General features: G+C 38.7%; 1 protein-coding gene across 5 annotated transcripts in view; it reads left to right on the top strand.

The window, feature by feature from the left end:
* Positions 1-22537, top strand: part of LOC145979836 (alpha-tocopherol transfer protein-like) — a 179555-nt gene that overhangs the window by 145464 nt on the left and 11554 nt on the right. For 4 of the 5 annotated variants that reach the window (XM_083112866.1, XM_083112864.1, XM_083112865.1 and 1 more), the window contains 4 exons: positions 9176-9348; positions 10417-10511; positions 15611-15764; positions 20165-20358. In XM_083112866.1, coding sequence (XP_082968992.1) covers positions 9180-9348; positions 10417-10511; positions 15611-15764; positions 20165-20358 — 612 coding nt within the window. In that variant the 5' untranslated portion in view covers positions 9176-9179. Of the gene's footprint in view, positions 1-375; positions 437-9175; positions 9349-10416; positions 10512-15610; positions 15765-20164; positions 20359-22537 lie in introns of those variants that run through there. The other variant, XM_083112863.1, reaches the window with a different exon arrangement.

The following is a 22537-nucleotide window of genomic DNA, read 5'->3' as shown; positions in this document are numbered from 1 at the left end:
CTGGACCGAGAAAAGGTTCCGGTCCTGCAGCGGAACCCAATGGAACCCATTAGAATTTATGGGTTCATGGACTTTTAACAACCCTGAATGAAATCCAGAGTATTATTGTCTTTTGCTTTTGCCAGGCACTAAGTAATATCTTTCTAAGACACAGTACTTATTGCGACAAAACACTCTGCTTCAGAGCATATCCCAACAATAAAGATCGTGTCTTGTCTGTTACGTCTGCACTTTTTTCTTGTTAATTGTTACAATTACACGTTGTTCCCCTAGCCGTGGCAGTGTTTGCCCAAGAGATAGCTGAGGTTGTTACTTAATGCAAGAAATGAAAGAACTTTCTCTCTTATGCAATGACCCCCTTTCCACAGCGATTCGGCAGAACAGTTTCCGTGGTAAAAAGGAGCAGTTGATATTCTCAATCTCTCGCTAGGAAGTCGTAAGTTTTTGTTCAGTTCTGTTTTACTTTGATTTTATTTTGCTTATTCCGCTATGGTAGTCTTGATGCTTCTTGAGATGTTCTGCAAGATCTGTTGTCATCTCAAGAAGATATCTGGTTTCAGGAGTATATTTCTGACTTGCTTTCATCTTTGATTTTAAGTGCATGTCCGTGAAGTTGCGGCTGAGGTAATTGGTGGTTTAATGCCGCTTGTGGCGGCTTTGTTCATGGCCACCTTGAAATCTGAAATGAAGGACGGGCTCTTGTCGGTTGTTATTGTAATGCTAGATACGGAAATTCCTTGATTTTTGTAAGCCCCGTCTCTCTCTGCAGTCACGTGTCTAGTTGGCTACACGGTGCAATATCGACTTGTCTACTTTGTTGGTTTGGTGTCAAGTAGTGTATTTGGTGCCTGCACCGTTTGCACTACGCTCTGGAGCGGTGTAATGTGTGGTGTATGATCACGTGCTACGTGCTAACTAATCAAATGAACGTTTAAGGCAGCAGACAGGCATTTGTTGAATCTTCTGAACGTGAACACCGCTATTCGTCTACAATGTTGAACGTCATTTCCTTGCACCAGCCTGACAACGGGATACACCTGCACTACACCGAGTGTCAAAGAGTGCAGCGACCTAGACGGGGCTATATTATTCATGTTTACGCTTTTCAACCGCTTCTTGTTTTATCGCTACGATGAAACTGAATGGTATACAGGTAAAAGGTAAAGCTAACAGATTTACATTGCAACATGCATTTGTGAGGGATATTGAGGTAGGGCTCCACACATTCACAATCTCGACCATTCGTGAAGGTTATGTGATCAGATCCGGCAGCCTTTACCCCGAAGTACCCATTGATTAGAGCCTGGGTGAACCCTAGAACCGATATATGTGGGGATATCGCAGGAGCATTTCGCACCTGAAATAACCCACCCCGGGATTCGAACCCGGGTCTCCCGTGTAGCAGTCAGATGCCATACCGATTACACCACCGCATTAATGAAATTATGAAGAAACAGTAAGTCTGTGGACAGTAATGCCATCCTTCCAAGTAGGAAAAAATCCGTAAAGCATCCATTAATACTTATTGCATTGTCACTACATTGAACTATAGAAGCAACACCTAAGGGAGATAGCCATGGATCCCTGGTTCGAATCCCGGCCTGGGCATGAGTGTCCTTTCTGAGTGTCTTCATCAATTTCATCATATCATCAATCATCTTCCCGATTAGCCAAAAGTTGCAGAAATGCGAAGGAAAATAAACCAGAGAGAGGCGATACCCGGTAGCGACACATTACAAAGTGGTTTTGCACTTATTTCGTATCGCCTCAGTAGCGCGTCGGTCCCCGTGGAAGAGTGGTTATTGTCCCGGCCTGGACATGGATGTTTGTGTCAATTCATCAAGTTCATCACATCATCACTCATCTTCATATTCGCAAATTAGCGAAAAGTCGCATGAAAGCGAAGTAAAATGAAGCAAATTAATAAGCGATGTTAGTAGCGCATGCGTAGTGAATGATTATTTTACATCCTGGATGGGGTCCGTGTCTCTCATCACTTCGGTGTGAAACTACCGTGTCGTGTGCCGTTTGTAGCGTGTCGCTTCGGTCTGAAAGCTCCCTAACCCTCATGATACGAGCTTAATATTCCCACCTAACAATTTTTACTTTAAGTGCTGGTTAACTTCAATCGTCTGTTACGCATGCAGACTATGTACTAATAATTTAGAAACCGGGCCTATGATCTTCATGGCAGGGTTGTAAAACGTCCATGAACCCATAAATTCTAATGGGTTCTATTGGGTTCCGCTGTAGGACCGGAAACGTTTTCTTCGCACAATTTAAATTCGGTCCAAGTAGCGTATTGTTTCATTGAATAAAAGTTCCTGAACCGTAGATATTGATCCGGAAAGAATATTCCTGGGCCGAATTTAAATCCAGCCGGGAAAAAGGATCCTGAGCGAATTGAATTGATGTGGAAAAAAGATTTCTGGATCGAATTGAAATACTTTACAGATAAAAAGGTTCTTTGCGGTCCAGAACCCATTTACGCTTGCTGATTTTCTCTCCTGGACCGGAATTGAAACTCCATACTTTCGTCGTGATCTACCTGACATGAAATTTTCATACAAGATAATAAATGTCAAAATCAGAACAGATCCCCTAATCAGTAAATTCACACTTAGGGTACCCCAAAAGCAAACGCGCAAGCTGCAACTCTTACACAACCCAACCACTAGGCTATCCCTTCTACAACGCTCCTTGTTTTACAGGCTCCCAGAAATCTACAACAAACTTCACCTGAATGTTGATATTTTCCTTCCAGAACGTATTTCTTGTATGTTACTGACCAAGAACATGTAAATCCATCCCACCTTGTTGTTATTTTTTGTTTCTACTTTATGTTGTTTCAGGGTAAAATTGCCAAATAAGACTGTATCTGAAACTCTGAGTAAATAAAAATAAATAAATTCCTACCTTTATCAACCATGATTCAGACTGGGATTTCAAATTTCCTGAGATCGAGTCCCGGAATGAACGTGCTCGACCGTGGGGACGGTAGAACGTTAGAGATGATAAATAGACGGGAATTGACGCAGAAAACTAGAGGCAGACGTATGTAAAATCGAGAGTAGATCTATACTCACTCCAAGAGACCGTCATCTCGTTTGAGATTTTAGTGCGAGTAATTAGAACGAAGGGAAAGTTGGCCTAAATTAAAATTTGTTTTACATGCCATTCTCAAATACCAAGGCCGTGGTGGTGTTAGATAGTTATATGAGGTCCAGATAAAAAAGACGAGACTTTTCCTTGAGTAGAATCGAGTTCGAGATTATGTTTAGATATCGAGACGTGAACCGAGAATGGCCCTCTAGGTGATCGAGCTCGTTAAGTGGTTGATTTCCGAGCACGCAACCGAAATTCCGACCTGTCATTCAATTTCATCTAATTGTCACTTATCTTCATAGCCGCGATTAGCCAAAAATGACAGAAAAGTGCCCTATAATATAAAGATGCAAATACAGTGAACTGGAAGTTAGGGCGTCTGACTAACATGCGAGAGACCCGGGTTCGATCCCCGGACGGGGGAGAACCAGGACTTTTCCCACCTGTTCAAGCGGCTCCGGCACCCACCCAGCATCGTATAAAGTGGGTACCTGGAGGAAACTCTGGGGGGTAAAGGCGGCCTATACGCCTTCATGGCGTGGTGCAAAGCACAGGGGAGCACTTTACCTTTTTAAATACAGTGAACTGAGAATGGGACAGGCTTCCAGTACCAGGCCGTGATTTAAAATACCACCTTTCCCACAATTCTTTTTGTGAAGTCTATATGCTACTTACATGGGTGGCCGGAGAGTCACTTTTCACTGAATTTGAATTATGTGGTTATGTACGCAACTTAATTCTATGGATCCAAAACGTCCCTGTGGGTTCCTCCATGTTTGTAGCATAGCCTTATGCGACTCCATGTCCGATTATTTATTAGCAAAAGCATACCACGGGTGACATTTTGAAACATTGCAGAAGGTCTTGTGAAAGCAGAGGTGCAGAAACGCCGATACTCCGATAACGAGCAGCTGAAAGACGCTGTCTCTGCAGTGTATACTGTTGCTGATAAATCCTCGGACATGGAGTCGCATAAGGCTATGCTACAAACATGGAGAAACCCACAGGGACGTTTTGGATCCATTGTAATAAGTTGTGTACATAACCACATAATTCTAATTCAATGTAAAGGGACTTTCTGGCCATCCTGTATATATTTAGAGAAATGGTTCTCCCCCCCCTCTCCCTCTTTCGATACTACACACAGAATACTAAATGGATCAAATGTATGCACATGTTTTTTGGCCTTTACCAAGAATTAGGTTTACAATTTGATGCATCCTTGGTTTATCATTTGGGTCAATCCATATCAAGTGATACAACATGGTTGCTTGACCATTTTTTTTTAAAGTATATATTTTGTATGGTGTGAGGCTCATATGTTGACATTTCAGAACCACTGTTGTTTTATTTTTAGTATCACTGATTCAAGATGACGGACATTTTTTTATGTGGGGTGCATCATTTTCTCAATTCGTAAGCATCAGCGGTAACTTTTTTATCTCATCTCTGGTAAGTCCTACGACAATGAGAGAAAATCTGTGGTGTTAAGCACATTATAAGCTACAATTATATTTGTGTGTAATATTCTAAATAGTATTACTTCATAATAAATTGTAAGGTCAAAATTGTGTATCCTAATTGCTCAAAATGACATTTTCGGATATTTTTTCAGGAGGAAGACCGTTTGACACTTGATTTATTTTTGCAACAGTGGTCAACATATGAGGCTCACACCATACAAAATATATACTTTTTTAAAAAATGGTCAAGCAACCATGTTGTACGTACCACTTGATATAGATTGACCCATTTGTAAAAGTAACACCAAAGTCATATGATTCAAGTGAGCATTTCTATGTCGGGCTCCACTTTGATGCATCATGAGTTTCTTGATGCATCTTCCTGCATCATTCTCGATGATGCACTTCAATATATTGTCTGAGTTGTAGACATTATCCATTTTTTGTTCCAGCTGATGCATTATTATTCTGTGCGTATCAGTTCTAAATGTACTTTACATGCATCAGAAATCTTTGCAAGAATTTTGCGCCATTGTTACAATGAGTTCAACTTTTATGCGGTTCTTGAGTTTATTTTACACTGGCTTCCGCTGAGTCATGCACTTTACATAATTTTAAAAAAATACATTTAAGTTAATACTTCTTGCCGATCAAAACTTTCACTTCTTTCAATTTGGAGATCTGTTTACATGTCAAACGACTTTCAACCTCTACAGAAAACTCTGACACCTTATTTTCTAATGGTAATAAATTCAAACATTTCCTGTTTATATTCACAAGCTTTTTTATTTCCCTACGGTAAACATTAACGAACCCTTTCTAAACTTCTCACACCGGTTACCGACAGACTCACGACAGGAGGCTTTCTGGTGGTCTACTGCATTGAGTGGACACACACACTGTACTGTAAACTGTAAACTGCGAGCATGATTAAATCCTCTTTAATTCACACGTGGTAGTATACAAGTAATCCGAAGGTAGCGAGTGAAACCTTGAACTTAGGTCATTCGCGTTCTGAATACAATCTATTTTAATTTGATTACAGATAATTACGCAGCAAAATAGCAAAGGTCCTCATGACTTAATTCTGTTTATCGTAACATTGAATGTAAGTTCAACCTAATTTATCCCTAATTTGAAACCTCTGCCCCTGAGAAGTTATAGGTAATCAACAAGCAGTTGCTCTATAGAAATACCGGGTCTATGGAAGAATAACAACTTTCCGTGTCAACAATGTAGCACACTATTATTTGCTATTTATGTCTTAGCGTCGCCTTTCTGTAACTCTTGGCTGATCGCGACGATGAGTTATTGTTTTAAGTCTACTTTATGCACAGATAGGCTAATCGGGAGAATCACAAAGAACACCCCTATCCAAGCCGGGATTCGAACCCGGGACCCCTGGTGTAGTAGCGCGCTGTGATAATCACTCCGCCAAGCAGGCCAGCTCACACTTAGAGAAGTCCTGTATTTTTCTTTCACTTGCATTGCTTATGCTTTGGAGCATCTATGAACATCGTTCTTAAATAATCTAACATTAATGCAAAGTATTACAACAGAATCTCGTTGGTATCGCCATTCATTTTCATGGTTGCGATTAGACAAAAGTGGCAGAAAAGCGATGTAAATGAAATCAATCAATTCTTCCGATTTACGATACAACTCTCACGGCTGGGAGCAGGTGATGTGATTGGTCGCCGTTTTGTATAATAGTCACTTGGAGCAGCCAATCAGAAAAGGTTATCTTTACCGCGCTTTCTTACTATTGGTGGCGCGAGAAATAGCTGCCTCCTGTTATTTCGCGACATTGAAATGTGGAATTTATCGTCTTCAATACTTCGTTTCAATATCTGCTGAATTGTATACATAATTTAGCGCGTGAAATATTCCTTTCTCATACACTATCTACCGCTCACAAGGCCCTGTTGAAGGTTTCCTAATTAATTTGCTTTTGCGGGAAAGGAGTGAACCTTGAATGTCTCTGTTTTGAGAACCGATAACAAAATCTTATAATTTGTGAGAAAACTTACGTTAAACATACGTTTGTGAATGGGTAATTAATGTCAGAAAATGACGGTGTAGCACATGAAGGACACATTTATGCAGCGTCAAACTCAACTCTGAAATGACTACGCACACTGTTCACTTTAACAGTTCAGAATTCAGCGTCCGGATTGATAGGCCTACTGACATATTTCGATTGATTGAGTTTGTATTTTAAGTCCACTTTATGCACAATAAGGCTAATCGGGAATGAACCTACAGTTTAAAGTGGGATCCGAACCACTGTGTCTCCATCGGGTATCGAATCCGGGACCCCTTGATTACAAGGCGACGACTGACTTATTCCGAATGTCTAATGTAAATCAAATAAAGAAATACAACAAAGCTAAGGTATGCAATTTGAAGATAAACTCAAGTTCTATTTGGGAAAATGCCAAGAATAGCTGCGTAATAACGAACTTCCACTCTTGTTTTCCAAGGGGTAAGTGTCCCTTGCCCCACTGGATACGCCTATGTGTTTCAGGTTTCAGTTTCATATATATATATAAGATATTTATTATAAGCCTATATTCATCCATCACTGTTAGTATATCGTAATAAAAACAAACATTTCACAAGCAATACATTATTGTCCGACGATTCAAATAGTTTCTCCACGACGATCTCGCTTCCAAGGGATCTTAGTTCGAGTCCTAACCAGCGAGAAACGTTTCTTCGTGAGCAACCTTCATCAATTTCAACTCTCCATCAAGTTTCCGGGTTCAAATCGCGACTCAGACATAGGTGTTATTTGTGATCAAATTGGTGATCAGAATTAAAATCTCCGACCCTCAACGTCGCGATTAGCCACAAGATGTCAGAACAAAACACGTTCAATAACAATAACAAATTGATTTGAACTAATAGTGTTGAAATAGTCTAAAGTGAAAGAGAAGCAAAGAAAAATTAAAAAAAAAACACTCAAGTGGAATAAGTAGATAAAAAAAATTCGTGAAAATATAAACAAACTTCTTATCAAGTATGCTTTTTCATGTAAGATTGTTTTTAACTCTAAGGAAATGGATTGAAATCGTAGGAAATGTGTAGCGTTAGAGGAAAGCATATTCAAGGCCACAGGTATGTAAACTGTCCTTCGTATGAGCAGTAAAGAAATAAATATTATGATGTTTTTCTGACTACTAATGAAAGCTCATTTTCCTGGTTGTGGCTAAACCTAATTAAACAAATCTTGTTGAAATATGGAGGTTTTTATTTTACCAAGAAGGTGTTATATTTTACAGCTACTAGCAAGGTTATTAGAATTATATGGCTTGTAGTTGGTGTTTAATAGGTCCAATGTAAAGAACTGAACTGTATATATCCTCTGCGCTTAGTAATAACTTTAAATGTGCGACAATTTTGCCGATATTCCGACGTACGTACGTTTATTATTTTAGTAAACTTACAAGAAGTCACTGGCGTACGAACGGGAGAGCTGATGGGGTTACAGACCCTTCTAAATGTTGAGAAGTAAAAATTTTCAGTAGTAAAGAACACTGGAAAACCAAGTGATAAATGGACACCTTCCATGAAATGACCCTTAATTACAAATTCAAAAATGGTAGCTACGATTGGACCATATTAGTGGCGACGTCACAGCAGACGACAGAGCACGTCTTGAGTCCAATCAAAGCGGAAACGTGTTTTTCTCCTATTCAATTCCATTGAATTTGCCATCAGAAGGGGAAGCTTTAAGTATTGTGACAGCAGTTATGAAACAAAATTGTGATGCGTGTCGTACATCAATGTAAATATGAGATTTCGGAGTTCCTGTACCGTCCCTCCCGCCGTTCTAACATGACTGCGAATTGGGCACAGCCGTCTCACCTATGGCCACTTGCTACAAGGGCTGAATCCTCTAATGTGACGTGTCTGTAATGTTTTTAGGTGTTCACCACATTCAATAAGAATATGGCGATTGTACTTTCTTCAGACAAAGTTTAAATATTCCCAACTGTTTATCATCCATGCCGGTAGATGACAGGGTTTTAGCAAATATTATTAATTCTGAAGAAGAACGGGTCTCTTACATTGTTTCTGAGGAAGTTTCTAGACTAGTCTTACCTTTTTAATGTGTTGTGTATGTCCTGTGGATATCCCTTTACAAGCTTACACTTTCAACTTTTCTCAAGGAGCTCTTTAAACCCTTTTCTTTTAACTTTAAGGTAAGATTTTTAGACAAGAGGATTTTTCCTCGTATACTCAGAAGGATGCAAAATAACCATACGTGCAGAAGCACCAAAAATTTTAACTCCTATATTCATTTATTTATTCATTTCATCGGCTTTAGCAAGGTAGCTGTACCTTGATTTTTGCCCTGTAATTGAATATTGCCTGCCTTGTTCAATTACTCTAATATCAACCCTTATCTTGCCTTGCAGAACAATGAACATCGACTTCGACCGTGTTTACTCTAATATCAACTCTTATCTTGACTTGCAGAACAATGAACATCGGCTTCGACCGTGTTTACTCTAATATCAACTCTTATCTTGCCTTGCAGAACAATGAACATCGACTTCGACCGTGTTTACTCTAATATCAACTCTTATCTTGCCTTGCAGAACAATGAACATCGACTTCGACCGTCTACCCACCCTGAAGCTTGGGGACTTCGTCCTGCGCTTCGAGACCGAGGGTCCAGACGAGGCCCTGACGGAAGTGGCCAGGAGGGAGCTCCGGGAAAAGCCAGACATTATAGAGCAGTCGACTAAGGAATTCAGAGAGTTGCTCAAAGGTAAGCACTCAACGTTTTTAACTAATTTTAATGATTTAAGTTAAATGAAGACCAATTCTGCACTGGTCTACACGAATTCTTATTCCAGCCTCCTCTCACACTGTAAAGTGGGATTCATTAATATTATCAAGATAAATTGTCCATCACTATACGTGTACTCTGTTTATGCAGGGAGAGTTCAAGAATTGAGATAAAATGTCAAACAAACTGCTGGCAAACTCTGTACGGACATACGTAAAAATCAGTTTTTAGAAACGTGTAGGATGCAAGAAAAATTTATGAATATAGTCATGGACAAATAGCAGAACAAGACGTGTGCATTCCACTGTATACAATATATATATTCACTAATAAGTACGTGATTAGGCTTTATATGTACAACTTCGTGGTACATAGGTTATACATTCAGACCTCGGTGGCTGAAAATTCTTGAGAGACGGACTTACGATCTCACTACTGGATGTTACGGGTTCGATTCCCCTTTCTGGGCTTTGACGGTTTTTTCATTACTTTCATATAATCCTTGTCTTGATGAGTCAATAGTGGCAGAAGAGCGATGCAAATTACGAAAAACACTAAATATAAAATCACCATGTGCGTAACAGTTTTAGAAATATCATGAAACAAGAAACGCATTACAGAACTAAATAACCCTCGATTATGCAATAAATGCTGAACAATTATATTTTCATTACTTCATTTTAGTACATGGTAAGTCTTTCATAAGGGGGAGGGGTCAGGGGTCTGGAACCCGTGATCCCCCTAAATACGTCATAAAGACAAGTATAAAAAATGCTAATTGACAACATACCCTACATGGAAATTCAAAGACAAATTAATAATACCACTAATTTAATAATTTCATGAAATAGATAAGTTCAATTTTACAATCATTTTATCTATAAATTACAAATTAGTTCTATCATAACTACTGGGTTCTAATTTTTTTTTCTAATATTGGAAACAACTGCAGCTTGAAGTATTACCATTATTGTATAACATATCTTGTACTCTGTTCAGCATTTACGCTTAAGATGTAGATGTTATTTTCTCAATTTTTGTTTTCAGAGGAGAAGGACCTATCAGTTCCACTAGAAGACGACGCCTTCTTGCATATATTTCTCAGGAGGTGCAAATATTATCCAGACAGCGCTCTCATTTTGGTTAGTACTTGAGCAACGATTAACAATTTGAATGACAGAGTGGTTAGCGTAGCCTGCTTGAGCACCAAGAGTTCCGTGTTAGAACAGTAAGACATGTTGCTTTGTGTGTTCCCCCACCTGTTCGTCAATTTACCAATCATAGTCGCCATTAAGATAGAAAGATAGAAATTTGACATTACATTAAGAATTTATGACTATTTGTATTACTTTTGCAGATGTGGGCTACAAAAGAAACATATTTACGTTGCTTGTAAAATGTCTGTCGTAATGTAGCATGTCCTACTACACATTTATAGCTTTAAAAGTTTAAAAAATAAATGATTTGCCTCTATTTCTAAGGAGGGCAGTCGTCGGTGCTAGATTTTCCATCCCTTTTGCATATCAAACCTAGTATATTACTTTTACTGATCTCTGGGAAAGAAAACAAATCCCAGAGGACATCTCATCTACAAGTGTTAACCCCTTAAGTGTGGAGGGCGTATATATACGATTTATGTTTGTTTCAACTATATTCGATTTACTGTGGCGTATATGGTCACACAGACGTTTGGTGAGATAGTTTTAGCTGTAGTAGAAACAAAAAATAGTAGCAAGAGAGGCAAAGACGAAAAAGAAGAAGACGAAACTAATTTTTCCCTTCTTCTTTCTTTTCGTTTTCCTCTTTTTGTCTCTTGCTACTATTTTTTGTTTCTACCGCAGCTAAAACTATCTCACCAAATGTCTGTGTGACTCTATACGACACAGTAAATCGAATATAGTTGAAACAAACGTAAGACGTATATATACGCCTTCCGCACTACAGTAGCACAATGCACCTAAATAATGTTTCCCTTCTTCTTCTTCTTTCTTTTCGTCTTCTTCTTTTCCGTCTTTTTCTTCTTTTGCTACTATTTTTTGTTTCTACTGCAACTAGAACTGTCTCACAAAAAGGTGACTCGATAAGCACTGGGATCAGGATTACATCCGAGTTACACTCTGTACTGTGTTTGTTTGAATTGTTAAGTCCACTTTATGCACAGATAGACTAATCAGGACTGATACTACAGTTTAAAGTGAGAATCGAACCACTGTACCTTGTGCCTCCATCGGGTATCGAACTCGGGACCCCTTGACTACAAGGCGACGACGGCACGTGCTATGTACAGTCATCTTGCCCAAGTGCCCGGCCCTACACATCAACACATGTGATTAGAAAGAATTACTGTTTATACTCAATAATGAATAAACTGTATTCCCAGCATAAAATGTAGGACAGTAATCCTGTGTCACATGGAAGAATTCAGTTGAATATGCAAGATGCGAACATACATATTGAACTCTGAGAATGTGACTGTTCTTTCCTCTTTCTCCTCTCTTTCTTTCTCCTCCCTCTCTCTTTCTCTCTCTGTTTCTCCCCTCTCTCTGTCTTTGTCCTCCCTCTATCTATTCTCCCCTCTCTCTGTCTCTCCCCCTCTCTATCTCCGTGTCCCCCTCTCCTTCTCCTACTCTCTCTCTTTATCCCCCTATCTTACTCCCCTCTCTCTTTCTCCCCTATCTCTTTCTCCTCGCTCTCCTGATTCCCCTCTCTCTCCTTCTTCCCTCTCTCTCTCTATTTTTCACCCTCTCTATCTCCTTATCTCCCTGTATCTTTCTCCTCCTCTCCCTATTTCTCCCCCTCTCACTCCTTCGTCCCTCTCTAGTTCTCCTTCTTCTCTCTTTTTCTCCCCCTCCCCCTCTCTATCTCCTTCTCCCTCTCTCTCTCTCTCTCCTCCTCTCTCTATTTCTCATTCCTTCTCTCTCTCTTTCTCTCTATTTCTCCCCTCTCCATCTTCTTCTCCTCCTCTTTCTTTCTTCTTTCTCTCTCCATTTCTCCCCCCTCTGTCTCTCTCTTTCTCCTCCTCTTTCTTGCAGAAACACTGAATTTCTTAAAGGCAGTGAATGTTCGACCTTTTTACATTTATTTACTTGCGCCTTGATCGCATAGCAAAGTTATGGCTGTAATCCCTTTTCTCCCACTTAACTATTACATGCAACCTTTCCTACTAATATAATGAAAAAATACGAACATTTTAAAAAAGCAAAACAGTTTGTATACGCGAACATATACGCACGTACATAATATGAAAACAATTTGATATGTATTTCTGTTGTGTTACGCGCTATGAAGCCAGGGGTCCACGGTTCGAATCTCAGCCTGGACATGGTGTTCTTCATTAATTTCATCATATCATCACTCATCCTCAACTTCACAATTGGTCAGAAGTAGCAGAAAAGCGAAGTAATATATACCAAATCAATCAATACTCGGTGATCTTTAGATCCACAGATCTTTCTGTGTGTACATCACCCAGTGTGAAATAAAATTTCTGGTTTTAAATATGCAAGTACGTCAGCCGTTAAGACTTTTCAAGAAAACCTGAAAAATTTCAATTCGGATTGTAATTTGAATCGACGCCATTTTACCTTAAAAGAATGATTGTGTTGAGACTTAAGATCTACAGACGCTTGAGTCGTAGAGAAATGGGCGAGATAGAGTGAATGGCTCCGAAGCGTTGTTGTGAAACGGTACAGAGATAACTGATGCATGTTGGTAATGCGGAAGTTGTGTTGAGATTTCTGAAGAACTCCAGTGATAGGAGAGGAAGTGCATGGAGCCACCAGCTCGATAAGAGAACCCACCAAGGCATTCCAATACTCCTGAGAGCTCAATAGGCTTTCAAAATACCAGATTGATAGGCCGTGTTCATTTTGAACGAACTAACATACGGTAAAAAGGCATTCAGTATACAAGAAGAGCACACAATATTACTATTTGATAATTATCAATTATAATTACAATCAGCAACACCATAGATATTCAGTGTTATTTCCAGTTTTAAGGAAAATTACCAATATTAATAATTATGAAAAACATATTTAATAGATTCAATATTCTTTTTAGGTTTAACTTTCTCATCTATTGGTACCAGTGCAAACATTAAGCAGTGACTCTTCCAAATTGATGTTTTATAACATAACTTATTCTTTAAAGTCAAACTTTAACATATAAGTTTTATGTAAGAAAGTATAGTGTGTTGTAAAAACAATTGTCTAATTATTACACGTTTCTAGCTCATTAACTATATCATATTTTGTATATCTGAATATTTGAGTCGCATATGCAGTGATGTGGCTCAAAAAGTCACTTAACACCCCCGGTACAAGGCCAATGCAGCGCGCAACATGGACATGGTGATGACCAATCGTTATCAGGCCAAGGGGGAACCACATTGACGCCACCCACGCGGTCGGCGGCCATCTTGATGTCCGCCATCTTGAATTCAACTTCAGAATTTTAAATGGGAAGGGGGTGATATGATATATCAAATCAGGCTAGAATTTCATAATAAATGCAATGGTGAAGGTTTTTTCGATGTATCGTTAACCAGTAAAAAGTTTTGTTGAATTCTTGTACCAATTTGCTCCTTTTCAAGGTGTTAGAAAAATGCCTTAAAATTTGTTTAGCGCATCGGTAATGCATCGAGGTCATAGTGATGTCTAGGGAGAGAAGTTCGCATACCATTACACACGATTTTAATCGGATACATCCACAAAGAGCTGCGCATTTTGAATGCTTGTCGCGAACAATTTACAGTGTGACGCTTCCATTGAATTTAAAGTCCTTCACAGTGACAAGGCTAATGTTTATGTTCATAAGGAAGTTCATAAACAGAATATGCGACCCTTGTCATCTAATAACTAACTTTGGACAGAAACTGCTACACAGTGTTCCCATACTGTTCTGGTGTTCCTCCCTATTGAAAAAACTCTGTAAAAAGTATCTTCTTGCATAAGCAAGGATGAAAAAACATGTTTATTTAACAAATACAAGTATCCCTAAGCATGTAAGATTCCGTTGATGGAAAATTGACTAACCAATCGTGTTCCACACACCATTAACTTACCAGCACTAACCATTCAGCTTTGATCTGTCGAAAATGGGTTATCAGATAAAAAGCATTGAATATTCTGTTTATGAACTTCCTTATGAACATGAACATTAGCCTTGTCACTGTGAAGGATATTTCATTTAATGGAAGCGTCACACTGTAATAGTTCGCGACAACCATTCATAATGCGCAGCTCTTCATGGATGTATCCGATTAAAATCTTGTGCAATGGCATGCGAACTTCTCTCCCTAGACGTCACTTTGATCTCCATGCATTACCGATGCGCTAAACAAATTTTAAGGCATTTTCCTAACACCTTGAAATGGAGCAAATTGGTACAAGAATTCAGTCATAACTTTTTACTGGTTAAAGACATAAAAAAAACCTTCTCCATTGCATTTCTCATGAAATTCTAGCCTGATTTGATATATCACCCCCTTCCCATTTAAAATTCTGTGCTTGAATTCAAGATGGCGGACATAAAGCTGGCCGCCGACCATGCGGGTGGCGTCAATGTGGCTCCCCCTTGGCCTGGCAATGATTGGTCATCACAATTTCCATGTTGCGCGCTTCAGTGGCCTTGTACCGAGGGTGTTAAGTGACTCTTTGAGCCACCCTGTATTTTGATTTGTATGTTGGGAATGTCTCTACTTTGAATTAAGAAAGTTTGTTGTCTAGAATGGAGTGCATCGACCATTACTTTCACAAGTAAAATATTAGAGAATAAAAATTTCAAAATTTTGAGATATGAACTAATATCTCTTAAGGAAATGGAAAGGGGAACCCTCAAGTCTGTTCGATAAAACGCCATTTTTGGATATAACCTTACTCTAACAAATTAAAGTTGTGTAGAAACATGTTACATGCCACAAACACAAAAGGAAAAAAAGTAATACGATGCATTCATTACTTAAAAAAGAAAAAAATATTTTTAAAGCAACAATTTACTAAATTTCTTTCTTACAAATGAAATTAGTTATATTATTCCTAATGTTAGAAATGTTTTGGTACATCACATGCTTCGACAGGCAAAAACCAAAGCAAGATTAGATACGTTTCACATCTACTTATGAAATTTTCATGAGGCTAAATGTGTAGGACTGAAACGTAGCTAAAATATTGTTTTTAGAAAGTAGAAAGTGCTATATACATATAACATTTTGATAATTGTATGATTTCTGACTTTTCAGTTAAAAAATTTCTACAAGTACAAAGTGAAACACCACAAACTGTATGACAACCTGCTGCCTTCAAACGAAAAGAATGTCTTCTCACAGAACATAATTACCGTTCTGCCCAACAGGGACCAGTTTGGCAGAAGGATAATGATTGTCGAAGCAGGAGGTAAGTGTTATTAATCAGAAATGAGTATAATAAGTATGTTCTAAGAGAAGGGACTACCACCTAAGTAAAAATCAGAACTTTATGTTGGTAATCCTTTGTTTCATCATGTGGAAGTCTTACAGTATAAGTCAACTTTATACACACAAAGGCTAATCTGGACTGAACTCTCAGTATGATATGAACATGATGACCTGTAACCTTAGCAAATCGAAACTGAAATTAATGTAATAATAGTTATTGACAAAACACAAAACAAAACTCCCGATGTAAGCCCGCCTCCACCAACATACATACGAGGGTATGCGCTTAAGTCGTGGTGTTGTATGTACGCATTGCTTGGATTGTAGAATTGTTTTCCTGTAGTTTACGGTTATTACAAGCATAAGAAAACAGTTTTTCAGTTATAACAACCATTGTTATAACTGTATCTTTAGTCAAAATGAAAATAAATGTCTGATGAAGGGAGCGTGTGTTCTCCTGAAACGTCACAACGAAAAACTGTTTTCTTATGCTTGTAATAACCGTAAACTACAGGAAAATAAGCCTTTAAATGAACCAGGACGTCAGTTGCTCTGAATTTAAGCTGTCCCTCGCCTTCTTATTTACTTATTTATTTATTATTTATAATATACAAGCACAACATACATATTACATAATATAAAGGTGATAGAAGTAGTGAAAATTATAGGCGTATTCTTGTGCTCAGAACACGCCTTGTGCGTGCGTTGATTAGTCTTAATATATTGAGAGCATTGACGGCGATTAGTGGGAAGGGGGGGCAGTTGCCCCCGCCTTTTGCCACTTTTCCGCCGGCACTATGTTAAACCTTATCTAATCTACTAAGGGAAAGTAAACTGTCCACCCCTCGTTGTGGCACCTGCCCCCAGTTTTTGAACCCAATCTCCGGCACTGGTTGAGAGTATAATAAAGATGAGTGTCTACAGATTGTTATTGCAATTACACGTCTGTTTGGGTTTACTGATATTTTAGTGTTTGTTTATCCATTTATTGATAAATATTCTGGGGTTCAGGACAAGGGGGTAACGAGACTCGTGGGGCCCCCGGGGCAGATTACGAAAGTGGGCCCCCAAGTAACTGCTATTGTAGAGTCTGGTTCTAAGAATTTAAAAAATGCGTAATTTAGCATGTGGGGTGGGGTGTAAGCAAATATAATTATATTTATTCTGATTTAAAAAGTGTTTCCTGTTGATAAACGCTAGAGACAAATAATTCAAAATAGCTAATAAAGTAGATACTCGGCCATTTTTAAGAAAGCGTTCCCCAAGAGATCGTGTGCTCAGTGGCGGCGATTGGGTCTCAAAACTAGGGGGCAAAGACAGTACAGTTCCCTTTGTAGATAAGCTTTAGCATAGTGCGAGGGCAAAAGTAGCGAAAAGTGGGGGAGCAACGGCCCCCCTCACCCCCCCTAATCACCGGCACTGTGTGCAACCATAAAATCAAGAAATTCTGCTTGTAATGACTTAGAAGTGATATTCATCTGCTTCAAGACCTTACAATGAACAGTCAATAATGAAATGAAATTGAAAATTCAACTTCCACTGAAGGCCAATAGGACCACTTCATTCATCTGGCTTTCTGCTTGTTAATAGTATACCAGGAAAACTTTTAAAACTTCAAAAATACTCGCTTGAAGAACATACACAAATTCTTATTTTCCTGCCCGTTGTGTTGGATTAGGTGTTTTGAGACTTATTTCTTGTTAAAGATTTTAACTCTTGTCATCACATAATATTGTCTGTTACCAAAAAAAATTATGGACATTCTGAACTATTAAAAAAAAAAAGGACTCTTTCCCTGTTACCTTCTACAGCATTAAGAACGAAATTTAAATAATGGCTAACTCAAGTTGTTGGGTTCTTTTTCTGTACGTACACCGATTTCACGGCCAGCGTTGCAATTCTTACTTGTTTTATAACCTCTATAATTTTACTGCGCTGGCATTCTTTTCTTAGAATAGTGGGGAATCGTGGGATAATTACTGCAGACGTGCAACTATACGAAACCACCAGCTTTTGGGCTTCCACGTCACTATAATCTGCCTGATTTCCTTACCAATTTTCTTAACCCTTATGCCATGACCAAAAAGCTACCGTGTAAGGTGAGAAATGTTATGGCATTTCAGATGCCATGGCATATTTCATGGCTTTCCTCAAGGATAGGCTCGGCCCGAATCATTTTTCGTAGCGTAGCCAATCAGAAGCGACCTCTGGGTCACGAGTGCAGTTGTAATGGCGGCCGCGTGAGATGTAAACAATGTATCACTGCACGCTTTTAAAAGACGATAACTATTCAACCGAGAGGAATATCGCCTCGTATTAAATGGTTTTAGGTAGAGAAGAATTGCGCTGATTAAATACATGCTTTATATCATTTACTGTACACGTATGGAAGAATATTTTAGCTTTTTCAATTGTAAACACCGTACACTCACCATAGAAGGTGTAACTCGACGTGTCTTTCGTGCTGTATGTATTATACATTGTAATTGCAACAGCTAACCGAAATGATCAATGAAATGCTTTGGTGTAAAACTGTAAAATACTATCTGTTATAAGATTTTTGGAAGCATTTACGTAGCATTTATGCTAGCAAAAATGTTAATGGAAATTCTTTCGTCTAAAGCCGGCTTAGCAAAAACATGAGTCAGGAGAATCCATTACAGTCTTCCGGCCTTTATCGCCCCTAGTCCAGAACAGTTGTGTAGACTCAATTACTTATGGGGCGTTGTGAGTTGAGCCCATGTTAGGAGGAGATGAAATTTGTGGAAGAGTTGGATAGCTTGGGATATGATTTGACATGTACGGACGATATTATTATATATTGACAGTCATATTCCTTTCACTCTATTTGAAAAATATGACATTTTGGGTATTGGCTTCGAATTTCAAATAGGCCTATATCTATATCTGTGTTGTGTTACTTCTTTGCAAAGGAAGTTGGGTGTTTATGTTACACGGTGGTTCACAAGTGTGGAAACGCCGTATTAATACAAACAGGAAATGCAAGTCGTGATTCATGCTGTAGGAAAGGATATACAGGATATGTTACCGACATGGCGGAAGTTTGAAATCCACCATCTTGGAGTCAGGTTCATTTTCTTCAATGGAAAGGTAGCCATTTGACATCTATACAGAATTTTTGTGGGTTTAACCATTTTGAAGATTTGTAATTGTTGGACTGACCATTACTGGTTTTGGTTTATTGTAATAATTAATTGCTGGCCAGCTACAAGGTGTAGGATTAAGTAATACGTTTCCATGAGTGTACTTTTATGTTATTCTTGCATATAACTGTATGTGCTTATTGGATTGTGCTTTGCTGGATATTAGATTCCCCTGTTTGGGGAGCTAGCTTTCTTTCAAAAGACCGTTGGCAATGGAATTTTTCCAACGCTACGGGGTCCACGTTCACGGACGTTTACCCCGACTATAAAAAAGGCCAGTGGGCTTTAGCAAAAAGAACAGTTTTTCCCCATTGATCGACGAAAGAGGAACGTCTCCTCAAGTTTAGTCCACTTATGGTGGCTAGACTGGATATAATAATGTAGCATTTGGTGTAAGCGAACCCTTGTTGCTGTCCCAAGTCCTCTTTTAGAAAAAGCTTTGAATATGTGGATATTTCCGTATTGATTAATTGATGCCCAAAAGAAGGAGTGAAGGCGTAAGGAAACGCATTTGTAAGGAACGGAATATCATTTAAGCTGAGGGTAGGCCCGAGGAGATAGTTATGCTAACTCTGCGGCAAAGGAAGTGCCGATGGTGTAAGCCATAGGTGCGCTATTATGTTGATTTAGAGATGGATTTTTTAATTTGGTCTATGCAAAACACACATGGAAACGCTATGTAAATCTGTATATAATAAACCAATATATCCTACTAGAATGTTATGATTCCGAGAACTACGGTACTATCCATTTTAAACCAGTTGTATATTCACTTGCTGTACATGTGTAAACGAACCAGGGACTAATAATAGTATAAATTGTTGTGTGAAATTGTTGTGTTTTATCTCATATATATATATAATCAAAATTGTATACATATAAATGAATTCAAATTTGAACCTTTCTTTGTATTGATTATTGCTGTTTCTAATTTAAATAGGGGTATGTGTATAATTTCCTTATTATTCTCAAGCTTTTGTAGCTTGTCACTTTTCCTTCTTTGTTCATTTTTTGTTTGTCTTCTGTATTCTTTGTATTTGTGTAACTTTTGTATTTGTATAACTTTTTGTATTCGTATCTATCTAAGGTTTTATGTAATAACTACTATGCGTTTGTATTTATGTAATTGGAGCATTCGCTCTGTTAATTAATTAATTAATTAATTGACTCCATGCTCCTAGAGCAATAATAATTAACTTGCATTTGTACTTTACAGCCAAATGGAAGCCCAGCAAGTGTACGTTGGACGAAATCTTCAAGGGGATAATCATGTTCGTGGAGGCAGCCATTGTGGAGCCAAAGACCCAGATTGCTGGCGCCATCATCATCATCGACATGAAGGGCTTGACCCTGAACCACGTGTGGCAGTTCACCCCTAGCTTCGCGTGCAAAGTTGTCGAGTGGGTGCAGGTGAGTCTCTCGTTCATGATTTCGGTTGTGGACATTATACTGATCACATTTCCAGCTGGCGGCTGACCTTCATGGCTATTTCTTACTCTTTCTGTCCCCCGATCGCCTTCGTAGGTGGTGTGGTTCGATTGGTTTCAAAAAACTTAGTTGCGAAGTGAAAGATGTAGGGGTTACATCGTTATCGCGAAGCAACGTAGCTCAAGAGTACTCCTGTTTTTGCCAGAAGCATGCATACGTATCTGGAGGTTGTCGTTCCGAAAACTTCATTGTGCACATCCACGTGTGCAGTGGTGCCATTAACCCCCGTTGGTTTCTGGCGTTGACGATATCGTTGTCGAAGAACTCTCTCGCTTTACAGTACGTTTGGCAACATGTGATGTACCCGACGTTCATTTGTTTCGTCTTTTTAACAGCGTTCGGTGCCTTGTGACTCGAAAGAGAACGATGTTCGAGAATTTAACTGATCGCTGATTCGCTGTTCGCCAGCTGCAAATGCGTCAGTGTTGATTGATTGATTTGGTGTTTTAAGTCCACTTTATGCTTAGTAAGACTAATTGGGACTGGATCTACAGCTTAAAGTGGGATCCGAACCACTTATGCCTCCACCAGGTATCGAACCCGTATCTGTGTATGCGATTTGACAAAAATATGAAATATGTAAATAAATGGAAGCATATATCTATTTTGTACATTTTCCTATGTATTTGTTACATAGATTGCATATTTTATAGCATTTTTCTGGTGGTTTGGCGTGATTACAAGGCAACGACGCTACCACTGCGCCATCGGAGAGGCCGCGATCGGTATAATATGTAATTAGCATAGGTAATGATATGAACATGGTGGGGGGTGGACGGGATCGTACATCAACACTCAACCAAATGAAACAGACATTGAAGCTACTAGTATGTCTCTTCCTGAAAGGTTTAACGTTCTTTGAATGACATGCAGTGCAAATTATAAAGTTAAATGAAACACAACTTCCATATTCATGCAGCGTGATTGTATGGTAATAAGGGAAGGGTGAATGTCTTGAAATCTCGCATCATGACTGGCTAACGAGTCTCTCTCGTAAACTATAAGTTCACGCGGATCATCACTTGCGTAACTGTAAACAACATGGAGTTGCATTTTTAAATATCCAAAATGTCACGGTCACGCATTCAGGGCCAAGTTTAGGCACAGGCTCCGTAGGCTGGTGCCTAGAGGTTCACGAAGTTCTCTGGAAAAATTGTCCCAATGTAATGTGATTACTTCCGCTAATTTTATTTTCGTTTCAACATTTTTTTTTTTTTGGTCCAGGTCCACACTTTCTTCTATCATTAAAAGTCAATACACTATTTTATTATTGAATCACTGCTTCCTCTGTTGATTATATATGTGAAGTTACTTATTAATTATAATAATTATACAATTATACAAGGTGTCTCATAAGTAACAGCGCAAACTGACGCAGGTGAAAGTACACGATAGAAGCAAAAAAGTCTCAGTAAACATGGGTCTGCAAACGAGCCGTTTTCGAGATAATCGCGAATGTGTGATTACAAGCCGCCACTGACTTCATTGTTTGTAAAAGTAAATGTAAAATGCTAATAATGTGTGCGAATGTGTGGTTTGCTTTTTGTTTACAAGGCAGAACACTTCCGAGATGTGGCGTTTTAATCAAACAGAACCAACTAGGAAAACGTTTACAAACACTGAAGTCAGTGGCGGCTTGTAAGCACACATTCGCGATTATCTGGAAAACGGCTCTTTGCAGACCCATGTTTACTGAGATTTTTTTTGCTTCTATTGTCGTGTACTTTCACCTATGTCAGTTTGCGCTATTACTAGGGTGACCAGATATTTGTTGACCAAAAAGAGTATAGTCTATAGGTTGAAGGTGTGCATGCACAAAACAAAAAAGAAAACGAAAATAAGGGTGGCTATTTGTTATTGCTTCTATTATAACCTCTATAAAATAGGCCTACACTCTACAGATTCAAATTACTTATGGGTCTAATGTAATTAGCTAATTACAAATACTTAATCACCAATAGCACCATCGTTCATACTTCTGGGATGATTTTGCTTTCTTCAGTATGTTTAAATCGTACTTTATTGCCAGTCCAAACTCTTCACAGGTCATATCCACATTGAATTTCACTTTCATTACTTGTTCGAGTGTTGACACCAGGAG

This window comes from Lepisma saccharinum, chromosome 26 (assembly GCF_977018435.1).
Source record: "Lepisma saccharinum chromosome 26, izLepSacc3.1, whole genome shotgun sequence".
Lineage (NCBI taxonomy): Eukaryota > Metazoa > Arthropoda > Insecta > Zygentoma > Lepismatidae > Lepisma > Lepisma saccharinum.
This window is presented reverse-complemented; position numbering and strand designations above follow the sequence as displayed.